The sequence below is a fragment of the Rhinolophus sinicus genome, linkage group LG11 (assembly GCF_036562045.2).
Source record: "Rhinolophus sinicus isolate RSC01 linkage group LG11, ASM3656204v1, whole genome shotgun sequence".
NCBI classification, from domain to species: domain Eukaryota; kingdom Metazoa; phylum Chordata; class Mammalia; order Chiroptera; family Rhinolophidae; genus Rhinolophus; species Rhinolophus sinicus.
Genome location: NC_133760.1, coordinates 54,349,448 through 54,376,759, shown reverse-complemented (window position 1 = coordinate 54,376,759; position 27,312 = coordinate 54,349,448). Strand labels below are relative to the sequence as shown.

Sequence of the window (27,312 nt, the reverse complement as noted above, 5' to 3'; positions counted from 1 at the left end):
CCAGCCCAGACCTGTCTCTTCCTGCCTGTCTCTCCCTACCCGTCTCTCCCACTGTCCTCGGACCTCAGGACGCCAGGAGCTTCCACACTTTCTTAGGCTCATTCACTATTTCAAGCTCCTCAGTCCTGTCTCTCTTTTCAATTTTAAAACCGTTGGGATCTGCGTCCCCTTCACCACCCAACACAGGGAGTGAGCACTTAAAAGGGACTCAGAGAACCTGTCACCTGACACTAGGCACGTGTTACTGGGCCACCTTCTCAGCCCCTCCCCTTCAAAACCAAACAAAAACGGCAAACAGGAAACGCTCGTCTTTTAAAAATTACTCTATTATTATCAAATAGAACCACAGTATCCAAAAGGTAATTATAAAGTTCTATCCCCATCTAAGCGGCCCTGCACCGCCCCTCCGAGTGGCCGGCGGCCAAATCACTCCCCCCGTGCTGATTGGTTTCATCCATTTTATTGTCAAGGAAATGAACAGCCCGAAGGGGTTTCCCAGATCCGCCCTCTCCCCTCTGGGGCCCCAGGTAAACACGGCAGCAAGCGACCTGGTCTCAGGACCCCCATGTCCTTGGGAGGAGGGATGAAAGGGGGGGGGCTCACAGCAAAGGGGCTAAGGGGTGGCCCGCCCCGCCGGCTGGGCTTGGGGCCTCGGGCGGCGGCCAGGCAACTGGCCAGGTGCGGGCGGGGCCACGCCTGGCAGCGCTCTCGGCCGCAGGCAGCGGCGCGCTCACTCGCCCGTGTGGGTCCGCAGGTGGTACTTGAGCGACTGCTTGTAGCGGAAGCACTTGGCGCAGTGCGTGCAGGGGTAGGGCCGCTCGCCCGTGTGCGCCCGCTGGTGCTCCAGCAGGTGGTGCTTCTGCGTGAAGCGCTTGCCGCACTCGGCGCAGTGGTAGGGCCGCTCGCCCGTGTGGATGCGCCGGTGCTCCAGCAGGTGGTGCTTGCGGATGAAGCTCTTGCCGCACTCGGGGCAGGCGTGCGGGCGCTCCCGCGAGTGCACGCGGCAGTGGTTGGTGAGCTTGGACTTCTCGCTGAAGCTCTTCTCGCACTCGGGGCACTTGAAGGGCCGCTCGCCCGTGTGAGTCCGCTGGTGGCGCAGCAGGTGCGACGGGCGGCTGAAGCTCTTGCCGCACAGGCTACAAATGAAGGAGACCTCGTGCTTGCCCGCGTGCACGCGCTGGTGGATGACCAGGCTGATGTGCAGGCGGAAGCTCTTCTTGCACTCGGGGCACGTGTAGGGCCGCTCGCCCGTGTGCGTGATCTGGTGCTTGGTCAGGCTTGACTTGTGGCTGAAGCTGCTGTCGCACTCGGGGCACTTGTAGGGCTTGGGGCCGCCGCCGCTGCCCGAGCTGGGCGACTTGGGGCGCGGCTTGAGCGCGTGCTTGGGGGCGAAGCTGGGCCCGCGCTCTGGCGACGCGTAGCCCCCGCGAACGCGGTGGATGCGCTGGTGCAGCGTGAGCTGCTGCTTGTGCCGGAAGCTGATCTCGCACTCGGCGCACTCGTAGGGCCCCTCCTTGATGTGGTTGCGCTGGTGGATGATGAGGTTGATCTTCAGCCGGAAGCTCTTGCCGCACTCCATGCAGGTGAAGGGCCGCTCGCCGCGCCGGTTCCGCTGCTGCTGGCTGGAGGAGCCCCGGTTGTCGCTCAGGTGCCGCTCGCCGTGGGACACGGGCGCCAGCCTCTTCACTGCCGGGTTTCCCAGCTGCAGGGGCGGGGGACTCTCCTCGCCCTCGGGGGACAGCTCCCCTGGCAGCGGGGTCTGGTACATGCTGGCCTCGTACCTCCCGGACAGCTGCCCGAGGGCCTGCAAGTGCTGTGGCAGCTCGTCGTCGTCCTCCTCTTCTTCCTCCTCCTCCTGTTCCTCGGTTTTGATCACGATCCCCTCTGCTCCAGGGGCAGGGAGAGAGAGACAGCAAGGAAACGTTAGCTGTTGCCTAGCGCCCGTAACCTGGATCTAGGTAAGCATCACTACTCCATCCTCACCAGCAAGCACTGCATGGATACTGTCGGCCTGAATGCCTTCCCCTGGGAAAATACTTCTTTCCACTCCCTGCCACCTATGGCCCCCACGCCACAGGCTTGGATCTGTAACCAACATGCCCATTTGGTTCAGGAATGAGCCCAGACCCTCTTGGACCTTTGCGCGGAGGAAGCAGGGAAGAGTGCGTCCTCGTGATGGGAATCTGCTGGTGCCCCTTCACCAAGCTACTCACTAGCAGTAACCAGGCAGGAAAGAAGGAAACCAGCACGCAAGCCCTCCTGGGGGCCCCCAGATCTAGGTGCCTGAGGTTGGCATACTCCTGGACCTACCAGTGAGTTCTCTGAGCCCATAAACACTGCTTTTTCATTTAAGCTCCTTAAGGGGTGGGCTTCTTCCCCTGTGTCAAAAGGGTCTTGACCCATCAAATTCTCGACCTTTCCACTCTACAGTCTCTTCCACCCGAATTCTGCTCAGCCCCAGGGGGCTACTTCTTTCCTGAACTCGCGTGGAGATTTCTCCTCAGGCGCCTTTACTCTCCCTCCTCTCCAGGTCTCCAGATGGTGCCCATCACTTAACACCCAGCTCCAATCCTCTCTTCTCCCTAAAACCCTCCTTGATGGTCCCAACCTGCAGCCCCCAACCCCACCGGAGCTGGTGGTGCACATCCCAGGGACTTTGGAACTGTGCCTTCCCCTGCAGCATCTCACCTGCACAGGTGGATGACTCACCTGCACAGTCAGACTCTACCAACCCTGAAGCTGGGGTTAGGGGTTTCCTCTGCCTTTCCCACAAGCCCTGGTGTGCAGGGCCGTGAACAGCCACCCTAGAGGGAGTGTATACACACATACACACACACACACACACACACCCATAGTCTGTCCCTTTAGGACCTAAATAAGGCTGTGTTCTACAGTGGCCCACAAGAAAGCTAAGTCGTAGAGAAAAGGAGTGGCCTTCAACACCTGTTTGAGTTTTCTCAAGTGCCTTGTACTTATTTGGCACCCCCTAAATACAGTTAATGGGGAACTATTTTTAGTCACCGACTTGTTGTGGCATAAGAAAGTCACTCACTTTTCTGAGCCTACCTGTGAGATGGAATATGCAATAATAGTCTGTATTTAGTCTGAACTTTTTCAAAGCACTTCACACCTGTTCTCTCTTTGCATATTCACATCTTATTATAGGATAAATCAAACAAGAATTATCCCCATTTCACAGATGTGAGGCATCCAAGCCCAGAGATAGCAAGTGACGTTTCCAAATAAAGTAAGTCATAGACCTTTCCAGAGCTTGAAATTTGGGGACCACCTAGTTTATCCCCTCAACTGACAGGGAAACTGAAGCTGGCAGTTTCTGTGACCTGGTCAAGGTCTTGTAAGTTTGTTAGTGACTGCTAAGCCATAGCTCTACGACTCTTCTGAAGCCAATAAAATGCAGTGTTACAGTTAGAACATAGGTGTGCCAAGACCCAGCTTAGGCCTCTCGCCCTAAGACAAGGCTTTCTTGGTACTGTTAGGATTCTCGGCAGGAAGTGACCCAGAAGGTCCTTGGATGAGAAAATCGGAAAGGAGGAAGCAGCTTTAGAGGTTGGTAACTAGTAGCCCTGGGCTTAATCCTGAAAATAAGTGTTGTTTATGAAAGACAGAGCGGGAAATATGGGCCTTGGAAGATTCAAACCCTCCTTGAGCGTCCAAGTTGTTTTTCTTAATGAAGTAAGAATGGAACATCTGGCCCTAAAATTCAGGGCTCAAGATTCCACAAAGTACTGTTTAATAATTTTCTAAGGTTCTACTAGAATTAATGAGGGAATGCTCAAAAGACAATCTGGAATTTCTATTATGAAGCTCTAATTTAGCATATACGCATAATTTGCCTTGTGTCTTTCACAACTTTGTGAAAGACCACGTGGTATAGTAAAAAGACTTCTGGAATATCATGCAGTTATTTAAAAATAAGTTAGGTTCACTCATTGGTCTTGTTTTAACCAACAAGAATGTCCAGATTTTATTAAGTGCAAAAAGGCAAATTGCAGAGGAATTATCAATTGATAAAATTAAAAAATTTTTTTTTAAATCACCGACATAATACTTTTAAAAACCTAACTAAAATGTTTGTGGATATATTTCTAAATACAAATAATATATAAATTGATATGGTTAATGACTCTTATACATAAACAAAACATCCAAACCCAAACCAAAACCCAAGTGAGTTTTACCAAATTTTCAAGGAATACACTTAATTCCTATCTTATACTTTATTTTCAGAATATAGAAAAAAGAACCAAAGCTCCCCAGTTCATTTAATAAGTCTACAATCTTGTTTCCAATACTAGATGAGAAGGATTCAAGACAAGTTCAGGTTCATTTCACTTCTGAATCTAGTTGTAAAGTTCCTAAATAAAATCGTAGCTAACTAGCTCTAATAGTGTGTTTAAAAAAGACACCATGAGGCCCTGCAACCAAGATTACTCTACCCAGCAAAGCTATCATTTAGAATCGAAAGACAGATAATGAGCTTCCCAGACAAGAAAAGCTAAAGGAGTTCATCACCACCAAACCAGTGTTACAAGGAATGTTAGAGGAACTTCTTTAAGATGAAAAGAAAAATCAAAAGATAAAAAATATGAATAAAATGGAAGTAACTATATATCTCTTAACAATTATTTTAAATGTAAATGGGTTAAATGCTCCTCTCAAAAGATCGGGTGGCTGAATGGATAAGAAAACAAGACCCTTACATATGCTGCCTGCAAGAGACTTCAGATCGAAAGACACACACACAGTGAAAGTAAAGGGATGGAAAAAGATATTTCATAAAAATGGAAGTGAAAAAAAAACAAAAAAAGCTGTGGTAGCAATACTTATACCAGATAAAATAGACTTTAAAACAAAGGCTATAACAAAAGACAAAGAAGGTCACAGAAATCCCACTTCTGGGTATTTATCTGAAGAAACCCAAAATGCTACTTTGAGGGGATGTGTGTATCCGTATGTTCATTGCAGCATTGTTTACAATGGCCAAGATGTGGAGGCAGCCTGGGTGTCCGTCAACGGAAGAATGGATAAAGAGGAGGTGGTACATATAGCCAATGGAATATTGCTCAGCCAGGGAAGGGAATGGGTTCTTGCCATCCGTGGCGGCATGGATGGACCTGGAGGGTACTGTGCTGAGTGGAGTATGGCAGATAAAGAAAGACAGAAGTACTATGATTTTGCTTATATGTGGAAACTAAAAAGTGGAATAAACAAAACAGAAATAAATTCATAGATACAGAGAACATTTTGATGGTAGCCAGATGGGAGGGGGATTGGGGGTGAGCAAAAAATGTGAAGGGATTGGTAGTTAGAAAATAGTCACGGGGATGTAAAGCTGAATGGTGACTCTGAGGTTTTATAATTAAATAAAAATGATGCCTAGATTCTCCCAGGAAAAGAGAGTACAGTTGGTCATTTTAAAAAATGTGCTCTGCCAAGGTTGAAATCTTCAAGTCAGGCGAGGCTTCTAGTGTGATTAGAACAACCAAGGACACATCAGGAGATGAAAGTTTTGCCGCTATCTTGGGCAATTTATCTGACCTTCTCTGCCTGTAGAAGGAGGGGTCCCCGCTGACCTAGTCTTTGGCTGCAATGCCTTCTTCCCTACCCAGAGACAGGTTCTTAGAAACCCAGAGGCAGGAAACCTACACCGAGGGAGACGGCGCTTGGGGTCCTGCCACACCTGTCCACTCATCAATATCCCCGCCCCACAACTAACCTGTGCAGTGTCTCTGCTGTACCAGCATCTGCTTGAGCTCGCTGAACTCACTGGAACCTTCTGTGGACTCCTCCAGCGTGTTTTCCGGCTCCTGCATGTCCAGGTCTGGCTGCTCTCCACACGGGTCACCCAGCTCCGAGTCCTGGAAGCCGTGTTCTTCCACCTGTCCCATCAGGGGCTCTGGCGTCTCCAAGCTCTCTGAGCCCTCGTCGTTGGTCTGCACTTCGATCTTAATCACGATCCCGTCGTGGGCTGAGAGAAGGCGGGAGGGTGGGGGGAGGGGGACAGAAGAACGCAGAACACGTTCATTCCACCTGCCCTAAGATTTACATTTCAAAAACCCGTATTTCAGAGACCCTGAAGAAACATGATACTGAGCTGGCATTGAGTAGACACAGAATTTAATTTTCTGGATGTTTTTGTAGCCTTGAACACCAATTCAAACTGGAATAAAGTTAAAATAGATGCAAGGTTTGTTTTTTATGACACCCTCACATCTTGAAATAGTGGTGTCAGGGTTTCTTTTAAAACGGGGTCCTTATTCCCCTTCCCAGGTTAGGCCAGCCCACGTCAACAGTCTCTCTCTCCTCACAATCAAACTGAATAAAGAAAAAGTTAATCACATCCTCACCCTTTCAGCGCCACCCTCCCACCCCCTACCCCGCCCCAGGTGCCCAACACTGACAGACCACAGCCCCCAGCCCCTCCTTGCCCACATGTACAAGCAGGCCTACGTGTACAACAGAGCTTTGGCTTTGCTTTCAATCTACACACATCACCCTGACATGTTTTTCTTACTTACCTGGAGGTCTGTATGTTAATTCCAAATGTGATCACGCACAGGCATCATTTTACATAAATGGGATTATAGCACAGTTTTGTTTAGTGCAGAATTTTTTTCCTTTTAATTTGCCTTCTCCTTCCCCTCACTTCCCATTTCACAGTTATGATCTTCCCAGGTAACTCTTGTAACTAACCTAGTATTTTTCTCGATGCTTATGTCGTTATTTATTGTAACACATTTGCATTTATATGTTTTTTTGGCCATTATTCGTTTTAAAAAATAAAATTGCCTTGTGTGTAGTCCTCTACCTTTTCTCACTCAAATATCTTGTAGAAATCCCTTCAAGCCAATTCTGGAGGGCTAATGCATTCCTTCTCAAAGCTGCATGCATTCCATGGTGAGGATAATATTGTAATGTGCTCAACCGTTCCCTTTATTGAAGCACATTCATTTTTTGTTCCCAGTCTTTTGCCATGGTGAACAACACTGCAATAAACATTTGTTTATTTATGTACCTCTATAAACGCGTGGTTTTATTTCTACAAGAGTCCCAGGAGTGGGACGGCAAAGTCAAAAGGTGTCTGTAATTTTAATTCTGATCGATGTCGTCAAACTGCTTTTTAACAAGGCTGTGACAATTCCTATTTCCACCAGCCCCGAACGAGAATATCCTTTTTCCCACATCCCTGCCAGCCACAGACACCACTGCTCTTTTCATTTTCCTCAGTCCGATGGGCGTAAAGTGATAACTTATGACACTTCAATTCCACTTCCCTGAGTAGGGTAATCTGAATACCATCTTTTACTTATTGGCCTTGATTTGATTCTGCGTCTATCATATTCTGTTCAATTAATAAGAGTCCCTTGATTTCTGTATTTAAGATAACCCCTTTTTTCTTGTCAATATTTCAAGTATTTCCCCCAAATCTATCATTTGTCCACTGTCTTTGTGTTAACCTTTTACCACATAACTTCCTTCAAGTTTTCATACTGTCAGATGTGTCTTTCTTTCTCTTTATGGCTCCTGGGTTTTCTGTCTTAGTTAAGAGGGTCTCCCCCGGTCCTAGATGGTTCTTTTCTATTGTTCAATTATTTACATTTAGGTCTTTACTCCACCTGAAATTTATTTTTGTTTTGTGCATGGTGTGAGGTAGGGGTTCCACTTTATTTTCTTCCATATGGGTCAAGTTGTATCAGCATAAACCCCCTCACGGGCTGAAAATTACTTTGTTAATCAAGTAAATTATAAATGTATAATGCATACACATATCCATTCATTCACTGAACATTTACTCAATAGATATATATTGAAGACCAACTATATTGGGGGTGTTCTAATGGCTTGGGATACTCCGGTGAATAAAACAGAACTGCCTGCCTCCTACAGCTTCCATGAGGCAATAAACATAACTAATACAGTCTATGGTTTGTTAGAAGGTGGTTAAGTGTTGGGGGAAAAAAAGAGAAGAAACCAGGAAACCAATGGACAAAACCAATAGTTCCTGCTTTGTTCTTTCACCAAATCTCCTCGTCATTCCAAAGTAAAGTGGACCACATCCCTGAGAAAGCAAACCAATATCCTGCTAACGGTGCCACAGGATCTCAGACTGGGTTCTTTCTGATGTTTGGCAATCCTTTAATTCCTGAGTAGCCAACTCAACACATTCAGGAGTAGACAGAATATAAAGCACCGCCCCCCAGCCTTAAATGTCGACCAAGGCTCCTTTCCCTCATATCTGAGTCTCAAGATGTCTTCTCACTCTCCAAATTCATCTGCATCCTATTCTCTACCTGAAAAAATTAAAAAAACCATCCACACTTACATCTTTGACTTTCCCCTGCTTTGGCTCAAGGTCACCATCCTGACCCCCCCTTTCTCTTCAATCTCAGGAAAAGCAGTGTCCCTCCCCTGCTCCTCTTGCTTCCTGAATCCTGGAATTTTACTACATCGCTTGTGCCCCTTTTCTTCTCTCTCCTCAATCCCTGTCTGCACTCAATCCACAAACATCTCCATGACTCCAGCATCAGAAAAATATCTTCTCTGACTTCACAAACTCCTCAAAATATTTTGCTTGCCTCCTCCCTAAAATAAATTTTTAAAACTATGTACCCTTTGCACCTTTTTGAATAAACATATAAAATGCTTCAACAACTGCAAAAGATGTAATTTCTGGAGTATTGTAAATATTGATATTTTAAAATAAACTCTTCCATCACTCTTTAATGTCACCAATGGAATCTAAGAACCCTAGCAATTTTAAACCTACCATTATTCACTTTAAAAATATATGAACAAGTTCTTCTTTGACAGTTGAAATTTTTATATCATTCCTTTCCACCTTGAACTTCTATTTCCATTCCCACTTTGCCCACAGAATTTTATCCTAATAGAACATATTTTTATGCTTAGAAGCCCTTTACTGATCACCTCATCTACCACTCTGCCACAAAAATGTAAATTGGAAGATTAATTTTGCTTTCATTTCTAATAACCACAGGGCTCTAAGTGTTATTTTTTCCCCTGGCTTAAGTTATCCTTAGTTATTATTACTATAGAATGATAAGCAGTCATTTAAGATAGAAAACAGAAAAATTGCTGGAAATATTTCTCTTACAGGGATGGGTAGGGATTTCCCCCCCCCCCCAATTAGCTCACTTATCTGAGAATGAATATTCTCATTGGTTGAATGAGACAGAGTCCAGAATCAAATCTATTCCCATTTTTCATTTTTATAAATACAAGCATTGGGAAAGCTCATTCACATAGATATGTAGATGGGACAGCAGAAGCTCTGCTATGGAAACGTCACTTGGTTCTTTGAACTTCTGAGTTATATGCTACAAAAGCAAGTGGTTAATATATCATCAAAAATTGTTTTTAATGACCTATTAGCTGACAACTTAATTAGTTTCTCTTTCAATTCTGTTGAAAACAAAGTCTTGCAAATGATCTAACTTGCAGGAGAATTCACCATCTAGGCCCCAGAGCAATGAACTTGTGGTCATGTACCCCAACATTCAGGACTGTCTCTTTGTTTCATGACCCAGAGAGCTTCTTCAACTTCAGACAAATATTCCCTAGTACGATAGGGATGGGCGGGAGGTGCCTGTTCTTTCTTTGTTAAAGGCGAGGGACGCAGGAGTTGCGGACCAGCACCTCGGGAACCGCATGTGCTAGGCTCTCTTGCTGATGAGTTTTATGAACAAGAATGGATGGGCTAACTGAACCTTCAACACCATCTGTTGTGTCTCTTTTGGACCCTGTACCGTCAAGGGCATGGGCAGCTCAGCTTGAAGACCACTGCCTTCCAATACTTGCTCCCATTTGAAGACCCCACTCCAATACCCCGCACTCCACCAAACTTCTTACAATGCTCTCAGCTGAGCACAGCTGTGCTCCTCTCTGAACCCCAAGCACTTTTCTGCTCCTCTATGGCATTTCATTCTTTTCCCCTTGAAATATGCAGTATTTACGCATTTCCCCCCTCCCCGTTTGTTAGACAGTAGGGAAGCCAGTGGTTTCCTCCCAAAAGGTCTCCCCCCACAAACGATTTTTCAAAGAGTATTGATAACCAACTTGCATTTATAAGCAGTAATTTGTTCTCCCATTTAAAAAACTAATTGAAGACACATACATTGTGGGAATATAGTTTATGACCAGGGGTATCATTTCAAAAAGTTTTAAATAAATGGAAACAACTGGCTTCCTGACGAGGAAAAAAAAGAAAAGATACCTTCATAGATCTCACATCAAAATAAATGACTTATGAGTCAAACATTTAAACATAAATAATAAAATCATACTAGTATTAGAAAAAAGCACAGCCTTTTCTCTTCTTTCTTTCCCTTTTTCTAAACTTTGAGCTCTAGGCTATTACTAGACCTCTGGGACCTCCGATATTCTTTCTGGAGGTTGTCCGGAGCCAGACCAAACATATTCGATGTGCCTGACCCATAGCAAGTGTAATTTTTTGCTGAAAATTTTTTGGAAATAATTTTTGTAGTTTTGCCTTAAAATTGTTTGACTATAGGGAACTTATTTAATCTGTGATTAAGTTTCTTCATAAGAACGCTTGTGAGATGGGAAAAATCTGTCTTACAAATTGTTTTCAAATGCATTAAAAGTTTGTGAACACTAAACTGAATAATTAATGAAGCTGATAGAATGTTATATGTGTAGACACTCAGTTAAACATTTAATTATTTACATTTCGCCACTTCCTTTTTGTTTTCTGGAGCAAAAAAATACTTTATTTCAGGTTTCAAATACTTCAATAGGATTTTGAAAAGCTCATAGGCCCAAGGCCTATGTTTAGTGAATAAAATGGGCAGAGTAAGTATTTCTACACTGGATATGCAACCCAGACACCATAAAGAAAATCACTAGTAAATCTCAATTCACAGACACTTAAAATTGATAAATTTGACCACATGAAAATGTAAAACACAAATACTATACAAAGGTAAACCATAAACTCAGAAACATATTCACATACATAAGACACATAATAGCTAATATCCTTAATACGTAAAAAGCTTTTACAAATCAATAATAAAAAGATGAATAGTCCCAGAAGAGTGGACAAAAGGCAATTCATAAAATAAGACACACTGGTGATCAATAAAAGTATGAAAATATACTCAAGGTCACTCTTACGATGTTTCGAATGAAAACATCCAAATATTGTCCTTTCTACCCATCATTTTGGCAAATAATACCTACTATTAGGTGTGGGGAAACAGGTAGTCTCATGCATAGATGAAGGTGTAAAAGCTGACATAATTGTTTTGAAGAGCATTTGCAAATATCTATTCAATTTTTTAATGGGTATACCCTTTGACCCAGAAAATCTTCTAAGTAAATTTCAGAGAAGTGCACAAAAATATATTTATAAAGAATCTTTAGTGAAGCACTGAAACTTATAAACACTCTAAATGTATATCAATGAGTTTTTAAAAATAAATTATGAAATCAATACACAGAATAGTAGTCTATTAAAAAGAACAGGATATATTTTTATGTTCTGACATTGTGAAGATATCAAAGATATATTATTGAGAAAAGTAAGTTGCCAAACAATGTACTTCTATATTGTTTGGATTCTTTTTTACAATCAGAATTTATTTATATATTACTTGTATAATTAAGGCCGTGTGTGTGTCTGTGTGTGTGTGTGTGTGTGTGTGTGTTGTGTGTGTTACTATATGCACATAAATTGGAAGGAATAAACTGATGACCTTTGAGAGAAAATTATGTGGGACTTTCACACTCTCTGCATTTTTTCTTTTTGAATTATGTTGATGAAACTGTCGAGTTTTTTGGGGAAGTACAAACCAATGTTGCCCCATTAACTTTCTCTACAAGCTCAAAGCCAAGAAACTGATGGTTGACATGGGCACTCCAACCTTCTCATGGCTGCACTTTCTGTTAGATTTAAAAAATTTTGATACATTAGTTCTTTAAAAATTTTTAAGTTATACATGCACATAGGCCATAGAATTGAATAGTTCTTTAAACCCTGTTTTTAAAAAGCTCTCCTCCACCCCAACCCCATATTACCTGCTCCCCAGAGGCAATCACTCTCAATTCTCCTGGCTGATTCTTTCACTATTTCTCTTCATAGCTGAGTAACATAGTTATGTTGTTACTCCCTGAGTTTTCAATTTTAAGGGGAATCTGTTGACTTCCAAGAGCTGCAGGTGAGGACCATCTCTGTCCCCTCCATCCATGATTCTTCCAAATCCCTGATCCTTCCAACGTAGGTTGTAATTCTGGTTGGATCAATATTGTGTATTTCTGTTATTAGATTATGTAAATGTTATTTAAAATTGAACCATGTACTACAATGTAAGCACTTTTTGCTTTCCCTGGAACTGATAATTTTTCCTTTTGTTTGGCTTACTATTATCATGAACGCAGCTCCAAACTCTCCCCCAACCCTGTTCTGTAACATTCCTCTCAAAACATTCAAACAGAGCTGTCGACGGGTGGCTCAGATAGTTGGAGTGCTGTGCTCCCATGGCGATCGCTGGTTCGATCCCCACATGGGCCAGTGCGCTGCGCCCTCTACAGCCTAAGATTGTGAACAACAGCTCCCTGGAGCTGGGCTGCGGGTGAGCAGCTGGAGGTTGGCGTCGGCTGCCACAGGCTGCTGTGTGCCGCCATGAGCTACCATGTGCCACCTTGAGCAGAGGGCAGACAGTGTGACCTACCACCAGCTGCCTCAGCCTGGGGGGAGCACAAGGCTTATAATAATACCAGTATGGGCCAGGGAGCTGTGTCCTACACAACTAGACTGAGAAACAATGGCTTGACCAGGAATGAGGGGTGGGGACAGGCAAAAGAAAGGAGAAAAAAAATAAAACACAAAAACATTCAAACATATTAAGTATTTCTCTATTTCATCTACTTGAAGAAAAGTTTTCTGGAACCTTGTGATGTGCTCCAGTCTGGGCTTGTCGCCTGTCTTTTTGGACTTCCCCTCCAGCAGCACCTGGGACGTCCTTTACCTCCATCATGTTGGAGGTCCTAACGCCTCTTCTGGATTCACTTCCTCATTTTGGCAAAGCACCTCCCCCAGTTTGAGAAAGGCGGGCTTGGGAAGCCCTGAGCAATTCAAAGTGTATTGATTTCACCCTCGTATTTAATGAGGATAATCTGTCTAGATATCAAATTAAAAATGGTTGGACGGTATTTTCCAACTTTAAAATTTAAAGAATTTTAAAGGCATTGCTCTACCGTCGTGTAGCTCCCAACACTGCTGGAAAGCCCAGAGCCGTTCTAATTCTTGTTGCTTTGTGTGAACTCATTTGTCCCCTCTGGAAGCTTATCGGGTCTCTCCTTTGTTCTCAGTGGCTCTGAAATTTCTTGCTGAAGTATCTAAGGTGTAGGTCTATTTCCATCCATCGTTCTGCGTGATCAGTGGGCTCTTTCAATCTGGAAAACCGTATCTTTTGGTGCCGGTAATTTTTCTTGAATTATTTTGTTGCTAATTCCCTCCTTCCTGTTTTTGCTTTTCTTTTTTCCTGATATTCTCATTATTTGGATGTTGGACTTCCATCTTGTTTCTTATTCTTTCCCCATTTTCTTTTTTGTCTTTTTGCTTTATTTTCTGAGATGTGTGCTCAATGTTGTCTTCTAACACTGCTACTGAGGTTTTTAATTTGTATTATTACAGTTTTAATTTCCAAGAGTTCCCTTCTATTCTTTTTTGTAGAAAAATGAACATTATATTTTTATATCATGAAAGCATTATTTTATCTCTTTAAGGATTTTACATATATATATATATATATATATATATATATATATATATATATATCTGCCATTTTTAACTCAGTCTTTCTTCATGCACTTTAAAAAAATTATTTTTACTGAATAAGAATATATGCTCACATCAGGAAATTCTACAGAGCAGGGAGAAATAGGATTTTGTTATATTTCCATCCAGGTTTTCCCCTGTCTTTTGTTTATGTCATTGACTTCACATTGTATTTACATTTTCCACTTCTACATCATTAGGTGCCCCGATCAAATGAACCGTTCCTGTCAACGTTCCCAACAGGCTTTAGCAACGCCCATCTTAAGCAAACAAGAACCCCCACCACTCCCAGCTACTGCCCCATAGTTCCACCCCCCACTCACAGCTAAACTTGAAACAACTGTTGATATGTGCTCTCTCCACCTCCTCGCCTGCCATTCACTCCTCGACCCACGCTGACAGGCTTCCCCCCACGACACCACCTTTGTCTTGCTACGGTCACTGATGTTGCCAGTTTGCAAAGCCAGTGGCCACTCGTCAGTCTTTGCATCATTAAGCCACACTAAGGGACTCAACGCTGTTGACCTCACTCCCTCCTTCTGGAAACACTCTTCTCTTGAAATAGCCAATGAGGCACTACCTTAATTTCTTGTGATTATTCTGGTCACTCCTTCGCTTTCCTTTGATTCTTCTTGTTCCTCCTTCTTTTTCCAAATCCTACAACTGTGGTTTTCAACCCTGGCGGCACATGAGAATCATCTTGGAAGCTTTTAAAAAAACACGAGTATAAAATGCTTGGGCCCCAGTCCGACCAATGTATTCCAAATCTCCACGCCTGCTCTACAACTCAGGGCTCCCAAGGGCCTGGCCTGCCCTCCCCCCTTCTCCCTCTGCAGACTGGGCAGCCCGTCCAGTGTAGCTACCAATGCCCAAATGTCTGCCTCTACTCACATCTGTTTTGTTTTCACTCCAGACTCCTTTATGCAGCTGCTTTCTCAACACTTTCTCCTTGATGTCTCCCAGGGATTTCAACCTGATGCTCTCTTGTCAGGTCCCCAGACATGGAACCTTGTGTCGTCGCCCATCTCCCCTCTTCCTCAGGTCACAGCCTGGGGACCATCCCTGGTGTTTCCCTCTCCCTAATATTCATCATGCACCAATCACTAAATCCTTCCTAGTCCACTGCCAAAATACACCATCCGAATATCCACTTCTTTCCCTGGACTGTGCCACGTCTCCTACCGGGACGACAAAAGGTCTCCTACCTTGCAGTCTCTCCTCCCTCCAGTGAGTTCTCGGAGCAACTGGAAGTCCCACATGTTCTTTAGGTTTCCACTAAAAACCCCATTTCCTCAAAGCGGCCTTTTCTGGTCTCCCAATCTCACGAAGGTCCTCCATGCTACCTGTCACATAACCCTGGACACCGCTCGCCACAGCTCAGCAGAGTTGGTGACCGTATTTTTATATATGTGGGGTGTTTGGGTTGTTATCATCAGTCTCTTGGTATGGTACCAGGTACAAAAAATATTTGATGAACTACATAATAAACATGCAAGTGAAACTTACGATATAAAGACTCTTCCTAAACATGATTTCAGTGGCTGCATAACAGTCACGTGAGTGTTTGTACATCTCCATCCATTTTTGGATTCTTTTCCATGCTATAGACTCTCAGAAAGGAAATGGTTACGTCAAGTATATAAACATTTTGAATATTTAAAACATATTTTAAGACTAGAAAATACTAAATTGCTTTCTAAAAAGACTGAAACTACACACGGCGTATAAGAACGTGGATTTCTGCCATGCCTTCTGGCTTATTTGTTTTACTCTCTGATAATTTGCAGGGGAAAATGGCACGTGGCTTCTCTGGGCTTCCATTACCATCCTTCTGGGGTCTGAGTGGAAACCCCGACTCTGAGTATTTCGAGAACAGGGCTGATATCTGAACCATCTTTGGATCTCCTTGCCTTTCGGGATCCAAACCATAAATAAGTTTACGGAATGAATTTCCGTAGCCAGTTCATAAAATTGCCAGCTTGCTCTATGAAAATTCTCCATTTTCTAGACTTTCCCACCTGGTCTCACACCACTGGGTCTGGCCGAGGGCTGGCTTTGCATCCGCCCTTGTAAAGGAGAAGACATAGAAGGACAGGTTACCACTGGCAGGTCCGGGGCTCTGAGAACGGCAGATACGCGGCACAAGCCTGCTATCCAGAGGCCAGGGCCTTTGGTTTCACACAGGTGCAAGTTTAAGGTCAGCCCTGTGGAGCAGTGCTTCCCATGACCTCTCCTGTCCTCTCTCCCGGGCTCCAAGTGGCTGGAGAGGGTTAGTGGGACAAATGGCACCTTTCAGGCCGCCACTCGCCACGGAAGCCCAGGCCGTGGACACATGTGCCAGAATAAGCCCAGCACAGGGCAGAGTGGCTTGGGGTCATTTGCTTTTCGATTCTGGCTCCACTCTGTGGGAGACCTGTCTGTGATGAGGGTGTGACAAGTGGCCAGAGGAAGGGGGTCGATGTTGTCATTCCAGCCCTTCTAGGAAGATGCTAGAAGAGGAGCACCTGGACCACAAAAGTGCACTGGGACATCAGACTGGGTCTCAGGACTCTGACCACAAATCACCTTTCCCACAGTCTCATTCTTTGCTGTTTTTCTTATTTCTTCTACCGTGTTTCCCCGAAAATAAGACCTAACTGGAAAAGAAGCTCTAGCATGATTTTTCAGCATGACATCCCCTGAACATAAACCCTAATGCATCTTTTGGAGCAAAAATTAATATAAGACCTTATATTAATTTCGGGCAAACACGGTCTTATTTTCGGGCAAACACGGTACTTTGAACCTCTCAATTCCCAGTGGGCCCTTGTTTTTGGATGTAGCCACTCAGACCTTTCAGATACAGACCTACTTTCCTCCAAACGAAAGATCACCCTGCCACGTGCCACATTTTGTCCCCAATGCCCCATTCTTATCTACCTATAAATCCATCTTTTCTGACTGCCAGATGAATTCAGGGTCAGCCTCTCCCCTGGATTGAAGTCTCTCAGCAAAATCTCTAGAAAGCAATGACACTGATTTCCCCACAGGTTCTGTCTCTTCTGTAAGTTACCTTCGCTCTTACTCCACAGGTGACATCACTCTGTGTTTCTGAGCCCCGTCCTTGGAGCCAGTTTGCAGGTCCCGGAATCAATGACATTACTTCCTGACAAGACCTGACTGTGGCCCTCGAGGGTCCCTTTGCTAGATTATCCTCCATGAGCACCTTGACTACAAGACAAGGACCTGCTTCCCCCGAAAACCTTTGAGGTCAGTGGTGCAGGTCCACGGGCAGTTCTAACCCGGCTGCATCAAAATGAACCACATACAGTGGTACCTCGGTTTTGGAACGTAACCCATAACTTCTGAAATGTTTGAAAACAGCCGACAGCTAGGCCTCAGGATCTTACACTCAGCGGAAGCCATGTGACATGTTCGACTTCTGAGTTGTGTTTGAAAACCGAAGCATTTACTTCCGGGTTTACGGCGTTCATAAACCAAAATGTTCGTCAATGGAGACGTTCGAAAACTGAGGTACCACTGTACCAGAAAAGCAGCTGCTGTGCAAGTGTGTGGGCTCTGATATGGCCAGTGCAGAAGGGACAACACCCCACGCAGAATGATAACAGCTGGTGGTTACGAGGCCATCGTTACATGCTGGGCACGACACTCGGCCCAGGTATCAGTACCAGTCCCATTTCATGGATGAGGAAACCAGGCGTCCAAAAAGGCCGGATAACTAAAATCACACTGCTAGCAAGCAGAGAAGCCGGGTTCAAAGGCAGGCAGCCTGACGCTGGCGTCAGCACTTCAGCTGCATGGCCAGTCCTGCCCGGCAAGTCCCTGCTGCCTCCATCTCACTGCCTTGTGGAGACACTGCTCGGCACATTGCAGGATGTTTCAGGTCAAGCCCATGTCTCTCCCTACCCTTCCACTGACTGGCTGCAGGACCGGCTTGTGGCCCTGCTCCGGGGAGCCCCAGGATGTACGAGCACCCTGACAAGTGACTGTCTTTCTTTCAGTTCTTGTTTTGTTTCCTGCAGAGAGTGAGGTAATACTCAGTCATGTCAAAAACTCCCCGAGACAAGTAACTCAACAGCATACGTGTTTATCAGCCTGGCAATCAAGGAGGCCCCACGCAGGCCCAGCACCTGCAGACAGACCTCCTTCCTGCACACAGCTTGTTAACATACCATCCAGGGTCTACTCTGGATTGTAACACCCCATGCTGAAAGATCTAGAAGGCAGAGCTGGGCCGCCGGCAGCCACTCACCAGCACTGGGGTCTGCAGGCGTCTCGCCTTCTTCAGAGTCTTCTTGCTCCTGCATGGTCGGCCTTTCCCCACGCTCCATCTGTGACATGAGGTCTGGTTTGGAAATTGCATAGTCTGGGCAGAAGGAAGGAAAGAAAGAAGATATACTATGGGGTGACGGTGCACTGGATGCTGCAAAGATGTCACCTGTTTGAGTGTGACACCAGGAGCAGCCCCCCTACCTGCAGCTGGCAATGTTGGAAAAGAAACTGGCCAAATCTCCAGCCCTTTTCTTGGGGACCACTGTGTGTATGAGTGTGCACACATATGTGTGTGCTACCCACATACCACGTCGTCCCAGGTGGGACCGGCAGCGGGGCACCGCCTGCCACCCATGGAAACTGGCCCTTTTGTCATCTGTCAATCCTGTTGCTCACAGGTAGCCGATGCCTGCTCAGGTTTTTCATGACAAAGGCACACGATATTTGTAATTTTATAAAGTGAAAAACAAACCCTGATAAAATCTAGACGCCATAACACCCAACACTGATAGATTTCCTTATATTCAAAACATGTTTAAAGTTCTTTGGAAATAAAGTCAAAAGATGAAGAAACTTGGAGGAACTATTATTACACACATATATTTGTCATATGTAAGGCAAAAGGTTAATATCCATAACCATATGTAAATAGCCTCTACAATTAGTAAAAAATAAAAAAGCCAAGATATGAACAGGCAATTCACAGAATAAATGCAAATAGCCAGTTAACATATGGAAAGATGCGCAAGTTCACTAATCATCAAAGAAATAGATTAAAATAATGAGGTGTCATTTTTCACCCATCAGAAAAGACAAATACTTAAAATAGAAGAGCATCACTTCCGGCCAGGGTAGGGAGACATGGCATTATCACGCACGGATGCATAAACATACGCAGCCTCCGGAGGGCGCCGTAGCTGTGGCCGTGACGTAAATGCTCACCTTCTTTGCTCTGCAAACCCACGTCTGGGAATCCGAGCCACTGAAATACTCAGGTAAGCGCACAGATACACAGAGGTGTTTATGGCAACAGTCTGTAACAGTGAAAAGACACAACCCAGCTGCTGCTCATCAAATGCCACCTTTCTTATTCCCAAGCAGACATGTGTGCTGACACAGAAAGCTCTGCGACCTACCGTCAGGTAAAAAAAAATGACTGTTCCCATTTGTGCAAACTACAAACTGTGTGTGCACGAGTGCATGCATCGAGCGTATGTTTGCATGTACATACAAAAAAAGATGAGAAACCACACGGGTCAACGGGTTCACAGTGGTTACCTCTGGGAAGTGGTACTGGTGGAAGGATGGGGGTTGCGCTTTATTATATAAATCTAAATTGCTGAATTTTCAGTTATGTATATACTTTAAAAAGAAAACAAACAAACAAAAAACAAATTAAAAGGAAAAGTTATCCTATGGAGAAATATGTGTACATAAAATTACCAATTCTAGCAAGCATTAACATTTCTATACAATAGAGTAACATTTTCTAACTTTTTCGTGTTCCCTAAGAGTGACCCATATCAGAGGAAAAGATACATATAAAACTAAAGTATAGGGCCGACCCGTGGCTCAGGTGGTTAGAGCTCCGTGCTCCTAACTCCGAAGACTGAAAAAAAAAAGAAATTAGAATATTTAAAAAAAACAAAACTAAAGTATAGTTATTCCAGGTTTTCATCCTTAAATAGTGTTTTCTAAAGAAAACAACAAGAATCCACAGAGTTTGGAGTAAGAGAGATCTCAGTGAAATTGTGACTTTCTGGTGGGGACCTAGGACCTCCTGGGGGTCACAGTCTCTACACCATGGGGACAGGAACCCAGGGAACATAAGACCTCAGCAGAGGACAGTGTTCAGTCACCTGAACAGTAAAACAGGAGCGCCACACCTGTCCTAGCTCCCTTACGAAGAGGCGTGAGGACTAAATGATCTGATTCTTGCAAAGCACCTCACCCTTGCTTAAAAATGCTTTGCTGGACAAACTAATTTAAATACATACACATAGGGTCCATGGGGAGATAATATAAAGGTCAGAGACCACTGAGTCTGCCTTCTCCCCCTGCCCCAGGGGCTTCTCTATGGAGCGCCATCTCCGTTTCCAGCTGTCCTGACCCGTGCTGCACGGACGGACGTGGCTATGTGACGGTGTTTCTTCTCATTTGTTTTGCTCTCTAACACTGTTTGGTTCCAGGTGAACCTCACGCCGGTGTCCAGGCAGCCCCGTGAGTGACGCCTTGTCCTTACCCATGGACACCAGAGACTCGTAGTTGCCCCTCATCACGTTCTTGTAGAGCTCCTTCTGCCACTCAGACAGGTTCCCCCACTCCTGCTCCGAGAAATGGACAGCGACGTCATCGAATGTCACAGGGACCTAAAACCACACAACAAGTTCAGCTGGGACCACTTGGACGGCAGTCACAGGCCCTTGGCTGCCAAATCCCAAGGCAATGATCAGCCTCAACCCCCTGGCCAGGTTCAAACACCTCTTCTTAAGACCGGGGTGGAAAAGGCCCAAAGGGACAGCGCTGGGGTGTCACCTCAGGCTTGGGTCACTGTCCCCACCCCATAGAGTAAGGGGCCTTGTCTTGTCTGGTGCTTTTCCCCTCTAATGGGACAATCCTCGCTGCTGTCAAGCTTGGTGTGCAGACAGACCAGCAGCAACAGCAGCACCAGGGAACTTGCTAGAAATGTACTCTCTCAGGCCCCACCGTAGATCCAGTCAATCAGATTCTGCATTTAGTAAGCTCCCCAGGTGATTCACACACACGATAAAACTGGAGAAGTGCTGTGCAAGTTGCTTCCTACCTAAGGCCCTGGAAAAAGGCAGCGGCCCAAAGGGATGGACAGATATCCAGCCCACAGTCCAGTTCTTAGAGCATCTTCTGGGAAATAATATTAAAACCTGGCTGTTCTTCATTTTTAGAGGATCCCTCTTGAAATCACATCTTAACTGGCATTAACATGATTTATAGGTCAACTGATAAAAACGCTGAGCCCGACAGAGCCCCACAATACTCCGAGTGCTCCCCACACCCAGTGGTGAACCGCTCATTGATACTGATTGTGAAGCCTCGTTACCTCTCTCTCGTTCGGCCTGTGCTCTGCTCTCTCGTCCTTTCAGACGTCACGGACTGAATGCCCTTCTAAATTGACAATCCCATCTCTAGGACATTCTCCAACCTATTAACCTATGCTTTTATCAACAGGAGAAACAATTTGACTGTGGCTGTCTTGTTCTTAGTGAAACAATGTTGGCAACTACGTATCATTATGTATTTTTTCCTTCTTAACCACTGCTTTCCTCCTCTTTTATATTAGACTAAATTCTGAAAACCCATTCCAATTCAGATCACTCCTTGGGAGTCCCAGTCGGGACGGGGTTACCTTGGGAACTTCTCCATTGCTGCCCGGGGGCAGCCGCAGGATCCAGAAATTTCTGTTTTTCAGCAGGTTCTCCATATTCTCTAGCCGCCTCTGCAGCAGCCCGTACTCCTGCAGCAGGGTCCCCAGCACAACCCATTTGCTCTCCAGGTGGTTTGCGAACTCCACGGCCGTCTTCTCGCAGTCGGCTATCTTTTTCTCATTTGTCCCCGTCCGTCCCTCCAGCGTCAGCAGCCGCATGGCCTGGGCCTCCAGTTTCCTCTCCACCGCTTGGACGGCAGCCCACACGGCCAAGCGGGTGATCTCCGCCGTCGGGAGTGGCGTGTCCTTCTGGGCTGCAGAAGAGATCTGGAAGGGGGTGTCCTTTTGCGAAACTGGGCTCTGGAGCAGAGGGTCCATGTCAGTCTCGGGAACGGTGGGGGAGAGGGTGAGGGGGTCTTTCTCAGGAACTTCAGGGGAGTGGAGTGGGGCTTCTTGGTGGTGGGTGGAGTGAGAGAGAAGTGAGATTTCTTGTTCAGCAGCAGCTGGGGGTGGATACTGGGTCTCTTCCTGGGAAGTCAGGGGGCCCTGGAGCTGTGTCTCTTGCTCAGAGGCGGCAGGGTACAGGAGTGAGGGTCCCTTCTGCAGCATGTGTGGCATCCGGCTGGGGGTCTCTTGCTTAGGAGTGTGGGATAGGGAGCCTTGCCGGGAAACGGTGGGAGACAGAGAAGGAATTTCCTTGGGGGGAAGAACACGAGACTGGAACAGAGTTTCCTGCGGGAGTCCAGCAGGGGCCTGTCGCAGGGTTTCTTCTGGCAGAATATTGGGGAATGACAGCGGCGATGAGCGCTGGGTCTCCATGTCCAGCTGCTGGACCTGTGTTCAAGGAAAGGGCAGGATTGAAGGCCACGGTCTCCAGCTGGCAAAATAATGCCAAGGATAAGCACCCACATTAAAAGGATTTTAATTAGATATGTTCCGTGGACATGAATCTTTTCTTGAGACCCTAGCACTGATTCAGACATCAATTATAAAACTACTCTTAACAACAAATAAAAAGTTACGCCACCTTCTGCTCTTTATAGAGCCATTTCCTTTTTCTAAAATACATTTTACAGGTACCATCTCATGAGTCATAGGGTCGGAGAGGAGAAAGGGCACTGGCCTCGAAGAAGAACACTTGTCTCTTAGGCCTATCTACACCTACTGCTGCCTGTGTCACCCTCGCCGGGTTATTTGACCTCTCTGTTCTGTGTCCTCATCCATACAATGAGGATTGTCACACATACCTGCCACCTCACCGCGTTGTCCGAGCATTGAGCATTTAATAAACTCAAGCTCTGAAGAAAGAATTTTGTCAATGCCAGGCATTGCTCCTATCCCCAGACTCCCAGCAAGATGGGAGGCGATCATGGGTGGGGGCTGGTCCTGTCAATTGACTTACCTCGCAGGTGAACTTGACATCCAGCCCCATGCGTCTACTCGAATTATCGGGCAGTCATGGTGCCCATGTCATTTCCCTCACTTTGTCCAATAGTGAGGACACACAACGACTTTAAGTTTCACAGACTCTTTGATAAAAGCCGAATTGTTGGTATCAATAAAATTCCTCAAAGAGTTTTATGGTATGGGTTGACTTGTGATATGGACCCAGCCCCTACTGGAGAGGCTGAAAGCCTTCTGGGCATTCCAAGCTGGCTTCTGCTCTAAGCAGAGACAGGAGAGACACAGACAGGTGTGCGCATGGCAATTCAGTCGCTCCTGCAGGAGCAAGGTCCCCTGGGCAGACGGTTCACTGCGGTAGGTGTACCCTGGAGGTCTGGGCTCCTCCCTATGGTTCATGAGGTGGCGAATGAGGAGGAAAGGAGGCCTGGAAGCAGAACTGAAGTCAGCCAGTTTTGTGACTTGTGTCAAAATCGGGGGGGGGGGGGGGGACTAGAACCAAAATAAAGATTGATTCTTTTTGGGATTTCAATTAGTCACACTCTCCCTGTTCCCCACCTTGACACAAACATGTTGAGAGAATTCTTAGGTCATCAAGGACTTGAAGCCAAGATCTTCTGAATGACCAGTTCTGTATTTACCTACCCAGACAATCAATAGCTTTATTGGGACTGAATAGAATCTCTCCTATAACAATGTTTGCCCATTTCCTCATCAGCGTCCTTCAGTGAATCTACTAAATACTAACTACTATGTGCCATATACAAGTGATCTTTAAAATACTTGAAATTCCCATTTTGTTTGAAAATTACCTATCCCTGGTGTCCAGCCTGCTATATAGTACGTGCTCAATAAATGTCTGCTGCGTAAATGAACAGTATACATTGTTAAGTTATGAGAAAAAAATTAAATTATTAGGGGAAATAATGAAGTTCCTTCACTCATTTACCAAAGATCATCAACCCTATTTGTCCCTTACCGAGACCCCAGGCCGTATCTTCTATGGCTTTTTCATTCATTCATTTGTTCGTTCATTCATTCACTCACTTATGGGTCTTTTAACTGAGATAGCATTACATTTTTAAGACCTTGTTCAGGCAAAAGAAGTTTGAGATAGCATGATCCAATAGCTTTGCAGCTAACCAGATGTGAGAGATAATTAATGGGGGTGATAGCTAAACATTTTTCGGCATTTATTATGTGCCATGAACTGTGTTAAGCATTTTAACGGGGTATCTCATTTAATCCTCATAAAACCCTATGAAATAGGGACAACTAGAGTTACTATCCACACTTAGCACATGAAGATGCCGAGGCTTGAAGAGGCTAAGTAACTGCCCAAGGTCACACAGTGGTTTGGCTCCAGGGCCCAGGTTCCAGCTCACACGGTAGGTCACCTCCAGCCCCCATCTGTCAACTGAGGCAGCTGGTTGGTGCTATGAATCCTTTTTACCTCTAAAATTCAGAGGCTCGGAGGTTAAACAAAGATCTGTGGGAGGTTCCATCGTGGGGGAGGTAGAAGGCCCTGCCTGGAAATACATTTCCCTTTAAAGCTGGGGTCAGGGATCCCTTTGGAAACCCCTCAAAATTAAATGCACATGGGCACATACACAAAATTCTGCAAACGCTTTTAAGGGGTTGACAGACCCCCCCCCAAACCTGAAGGCTCATGAACAACTAAGCCTCCTTTCAACTCTTTACTCTTCACAGGTGAGGGCAAGACTGGATGGCCCTCTGGGATGGGAGCCTCAGACACAGGGAAAGTGACGTGCATAATGCAACACAATAGACACATTATGGCCCGTCCTCAGAGCGGGATTAGGGTATTTGCCTACAACTAGTAGGAAGAAGGGAAAATCCCCTCGGGCCACGTTAGTCTCCCTGAGTAATACAGGGGGTTTAACCGAAACAATGAAAACAAGCTCCGGTACAGTAAATAAAGCCAGCAGAGCAAGACATCTTTACCAACTAGTCTAATCAGAGCTCAAAGGAAAATACCATTTCTTCACTCTCTATTATTAGACTGTCTCTCTCCATTTCCGGAATCAGAGGGCTATGGAACGATGAGGGGGCCACAGGAGCATGTCCCCTCCCCGTGCACCAAAACAAAAGCCCCTTGCTATCATTTCATAATGGCTTAATTAAACCCTAAGCAGAAAGAAGTGGCCAAAGAGAGGGATGGAGCTGTAAATATTATATCTAAAATTAATAAGCTTGTATTCTCCATCTGTTTGGGGGGGGGGGTTAGAATTCTTCTGAACTGTATTTTATAGGATTTAACTGTCCCTCTCTCGCCCATGTATCATAAGTAAATGGGGTCTCCAGGATTCATGCTACATGAGCAGAAAAATACATAAGCATACCTATCTGACTCTTAAAAAAAGATGGGCCATTTTCTCGTATGACCCAGTGTGGTTCCTCCAGGATTATACAGGGCCCTACAGCCCTAAGCCTGGAGGTAAACATTTAAAAATCTTTGTTTTATTTTATTTTCCTAAGAGTTTTTTTTTTTTTTTTAAGAACCATGAGGCTCTTTAGAAAGCCATATATCCTATATCCCGACCCCTTCCTATACACAACAGGAAACTGAGGCTCAGAGGCACTGACTCCCATGCAGCATTCCTCCCAGCATGGCTGCTGCATCTCCAAGATCAGGTCTGCGGGGAGATTTTAAGACTGACTTGTAGGAATGGCCCCCTGACAGGCCACATCAGCCCCCAAACCCTTAGGAGCTTGGTCCCCAGACCCCATCCGTCTGAACACCCCAAGTTTGGCCTGGGGCCCTCCAGATGCAGAAGCTGGAGGCCGAGACACCGGAGCCCGAGGGTCACCTGCTCCTCAAGGCAGAGACACGGAGACGCTGGGCTGGGCGCTGCTCCGCTTCCCATCCAGCCATCACCCCCACCCCCCCACCCCCGACGGGCCGCGTCCATCACGCACCCGGCCCAGGCCCCTAACCCGGGAAGGCCGCCGCCACAGCCGCCCCCTCCCCGTCCAGGCCCGCATCCCGGGAGGCAGGCATTTCTGGGGACGCGGGCACCGTGTCACGGATGACTCGCTACGTGACCTTGGGGCAGGCAGGGCAGGTCGCCGCCCGGTGTCTGTGCCTCAGTGTCTCCGCTCTGCGAAATGGGGAGAGCCGCGTCCGCGCCGCGCTCCGGCCGCGCGAGGCTCCGCGGGGCCGAGCTCTGCGGAAAACGTGCGGCGGCGGCAACCCCGACGGACGCAGCGCCGGCTCCGCAGGGAGCGAGGCGCGCCGCCAGGGGAGCCCACCGCCGGGCCCGCGTGCGTGCCAGGCCCGGCGCGTCCCCGCAGCCTCGCCCGGACGGCGGCCGGCGCCTCGGCCCGGCTCCCGTCCCGCAGCCCCCCCTCCCGTTCGGGGACACGCGCGCCCTGCCCCCCCACCCCCAACGTCGCAGCGTTTTTGTCCCTTACCGAGACCCCAGGCCGGGCCGCCGAGCCCGGGACACGCAGGCCGTCCCCGGGGCCCCGAGTCCGCGCGTCCGTACGTGCGCGGGCCGCCCTCACCGCCTCGGCCATGGCCCTGCGCTGTCCGGCCCGGCCCCGAGTCGCCGCCGCCGCGGCCGCGCGGCCCCACGCAGGCCGGCCCCCGGCCTCTCCGCAGGCGCCGCCCGCCCGGCCTGCCTTCCCCGCCCGGGCGCGCGCGGCCGTCGGGCCCGGCCTGCTCGGGGCGCGCGGGCGGACGGGGCCGGAGCGGCGGAGCCCGGCGGCGGCGTCGGAGCGGGCGCGCGGCGGTGCGGGCGGCTCGGGAGGCTGCGCCCCGGCTGCGAGCTGGGCCCCGGCCCTCAGCACCGGCCCCCGGCCCGCGCGCGGCCCCTGTGCGGCCGCGGCTGCGACCCCGGCTCCGGCCCCGGCCCCGGCTGCGAGCTGTGCTGCCGTCCCGGCGCCTCTTCAGCAGGGGAGCTGCTCCGCAGCTGCCATGTTGATACAAACTGCATCCTGGGAGGCATGTCCCTCTCAGGCCGTTTAAAGAGAAACACTCCGAGGCTCGTCGGAGGCTGCAGGAACCCAGACAGCTCCATCTACAGCCGGTAGGAGCGAACAGTGTCGAGCGAGCAGCCAGCCGGCGACGGACACGCCCTGAGCCCCGGGCCAGCCCGTCGTGCAGCCCGGGCCGAGCCGCCCCGGCCTCCCACCCTTCGGGCCCCCCGGGCCCCTCACCTGGGGTCCTCGTCTGCCCGGGCACCCTAGGGCGAGACCCGGCGGCGGGAGCGGAGAGCAGAGATAGCAGCGCGCAGCCCAGGCGACGTGGTGGGGTCTGGAGGCGGCTTGATTGGCTCCGACAGCCTTCCCCCCGCCGGATCCCCTGCTCCTCTCAAACCCAGAACCCGGGTCGTTCGCTTTCAAACCTGCGCTCACAAAGGGATCTAAGAAA

At 47.2% G+C, this 27,312-nt stretch overlaps 1 protein-coding gene across 4 annotated transcripts; it reads right to left on the bottom strand.

The window, feature by feature from the left end:
- Positions 1-307: 307 nt before the first annotated feature.
- ZNF777 (zinc finger protein 777) lies at positions 308-27,312 on the bottom strand. Of its 4 annotated transcripts, none has more exons than XM_019739405.2 (6): positions 27,099-27,312; positions 21,498-22,349; positions 20,358-20,484; positions 18,096-18,209; positions 5,738-5,989; positions 308-1,884 (listed from the first exon to the last, which is right to left on the bottom strand). In XM_019739405.2, exons 2-6 carry the CDS (start codon positions 22,332-22,334, stop codon positions 731-733), a joined length of 2,484 nt encoding a protein of 827 aa, XP_019594964.1. In that variant the 5' UTR covers positions 22,335-22,349; positions 27,099-27,312; the 3' UTR covers positions 308-730. The 4 variants fall into 4 exon arrangements, with proteins under 4 accessions (XP_019594964.1, XP_074171289.1, XP_074171290.1 ...); XM_074315188.1 differs by lacking the exon at positions 27,099-27,312 and adding an exon at positions 26,352-26,567; XM_074315189.1 differs by lacking the exon at positions 27,099-27,312 and adding an exon at positions 25,984-26,223.

What these genes read in the sequence shown, in the direction of transcription:
- ZNF777 (XM_074315188.1), bottom strand. Translation starts at nt 26,456, where the DNA reads ATGGCCGAGGCGGTGAGGGCGGCCCGCGCACGTACGGACGCGCGGACT. An exon ending in GCAATGGAGAAGTTCCCAAG is followed by an intron (nt 20,485 to 21,497) that starts GTAACCCCGTCC and finishes GTGTGGTTTTAG; the next exon opens with GTCCCTGTGACATTCGATGA. An exon ending in ACAGCAGAGACACTGCACAG is followed by an intron (nt 1,885 to 5,737) that starts GTTAGTTGTGGG and finishes CCCCTGGAGCAG; the next exon opens with AGGGGATCGTGATCAAAACC.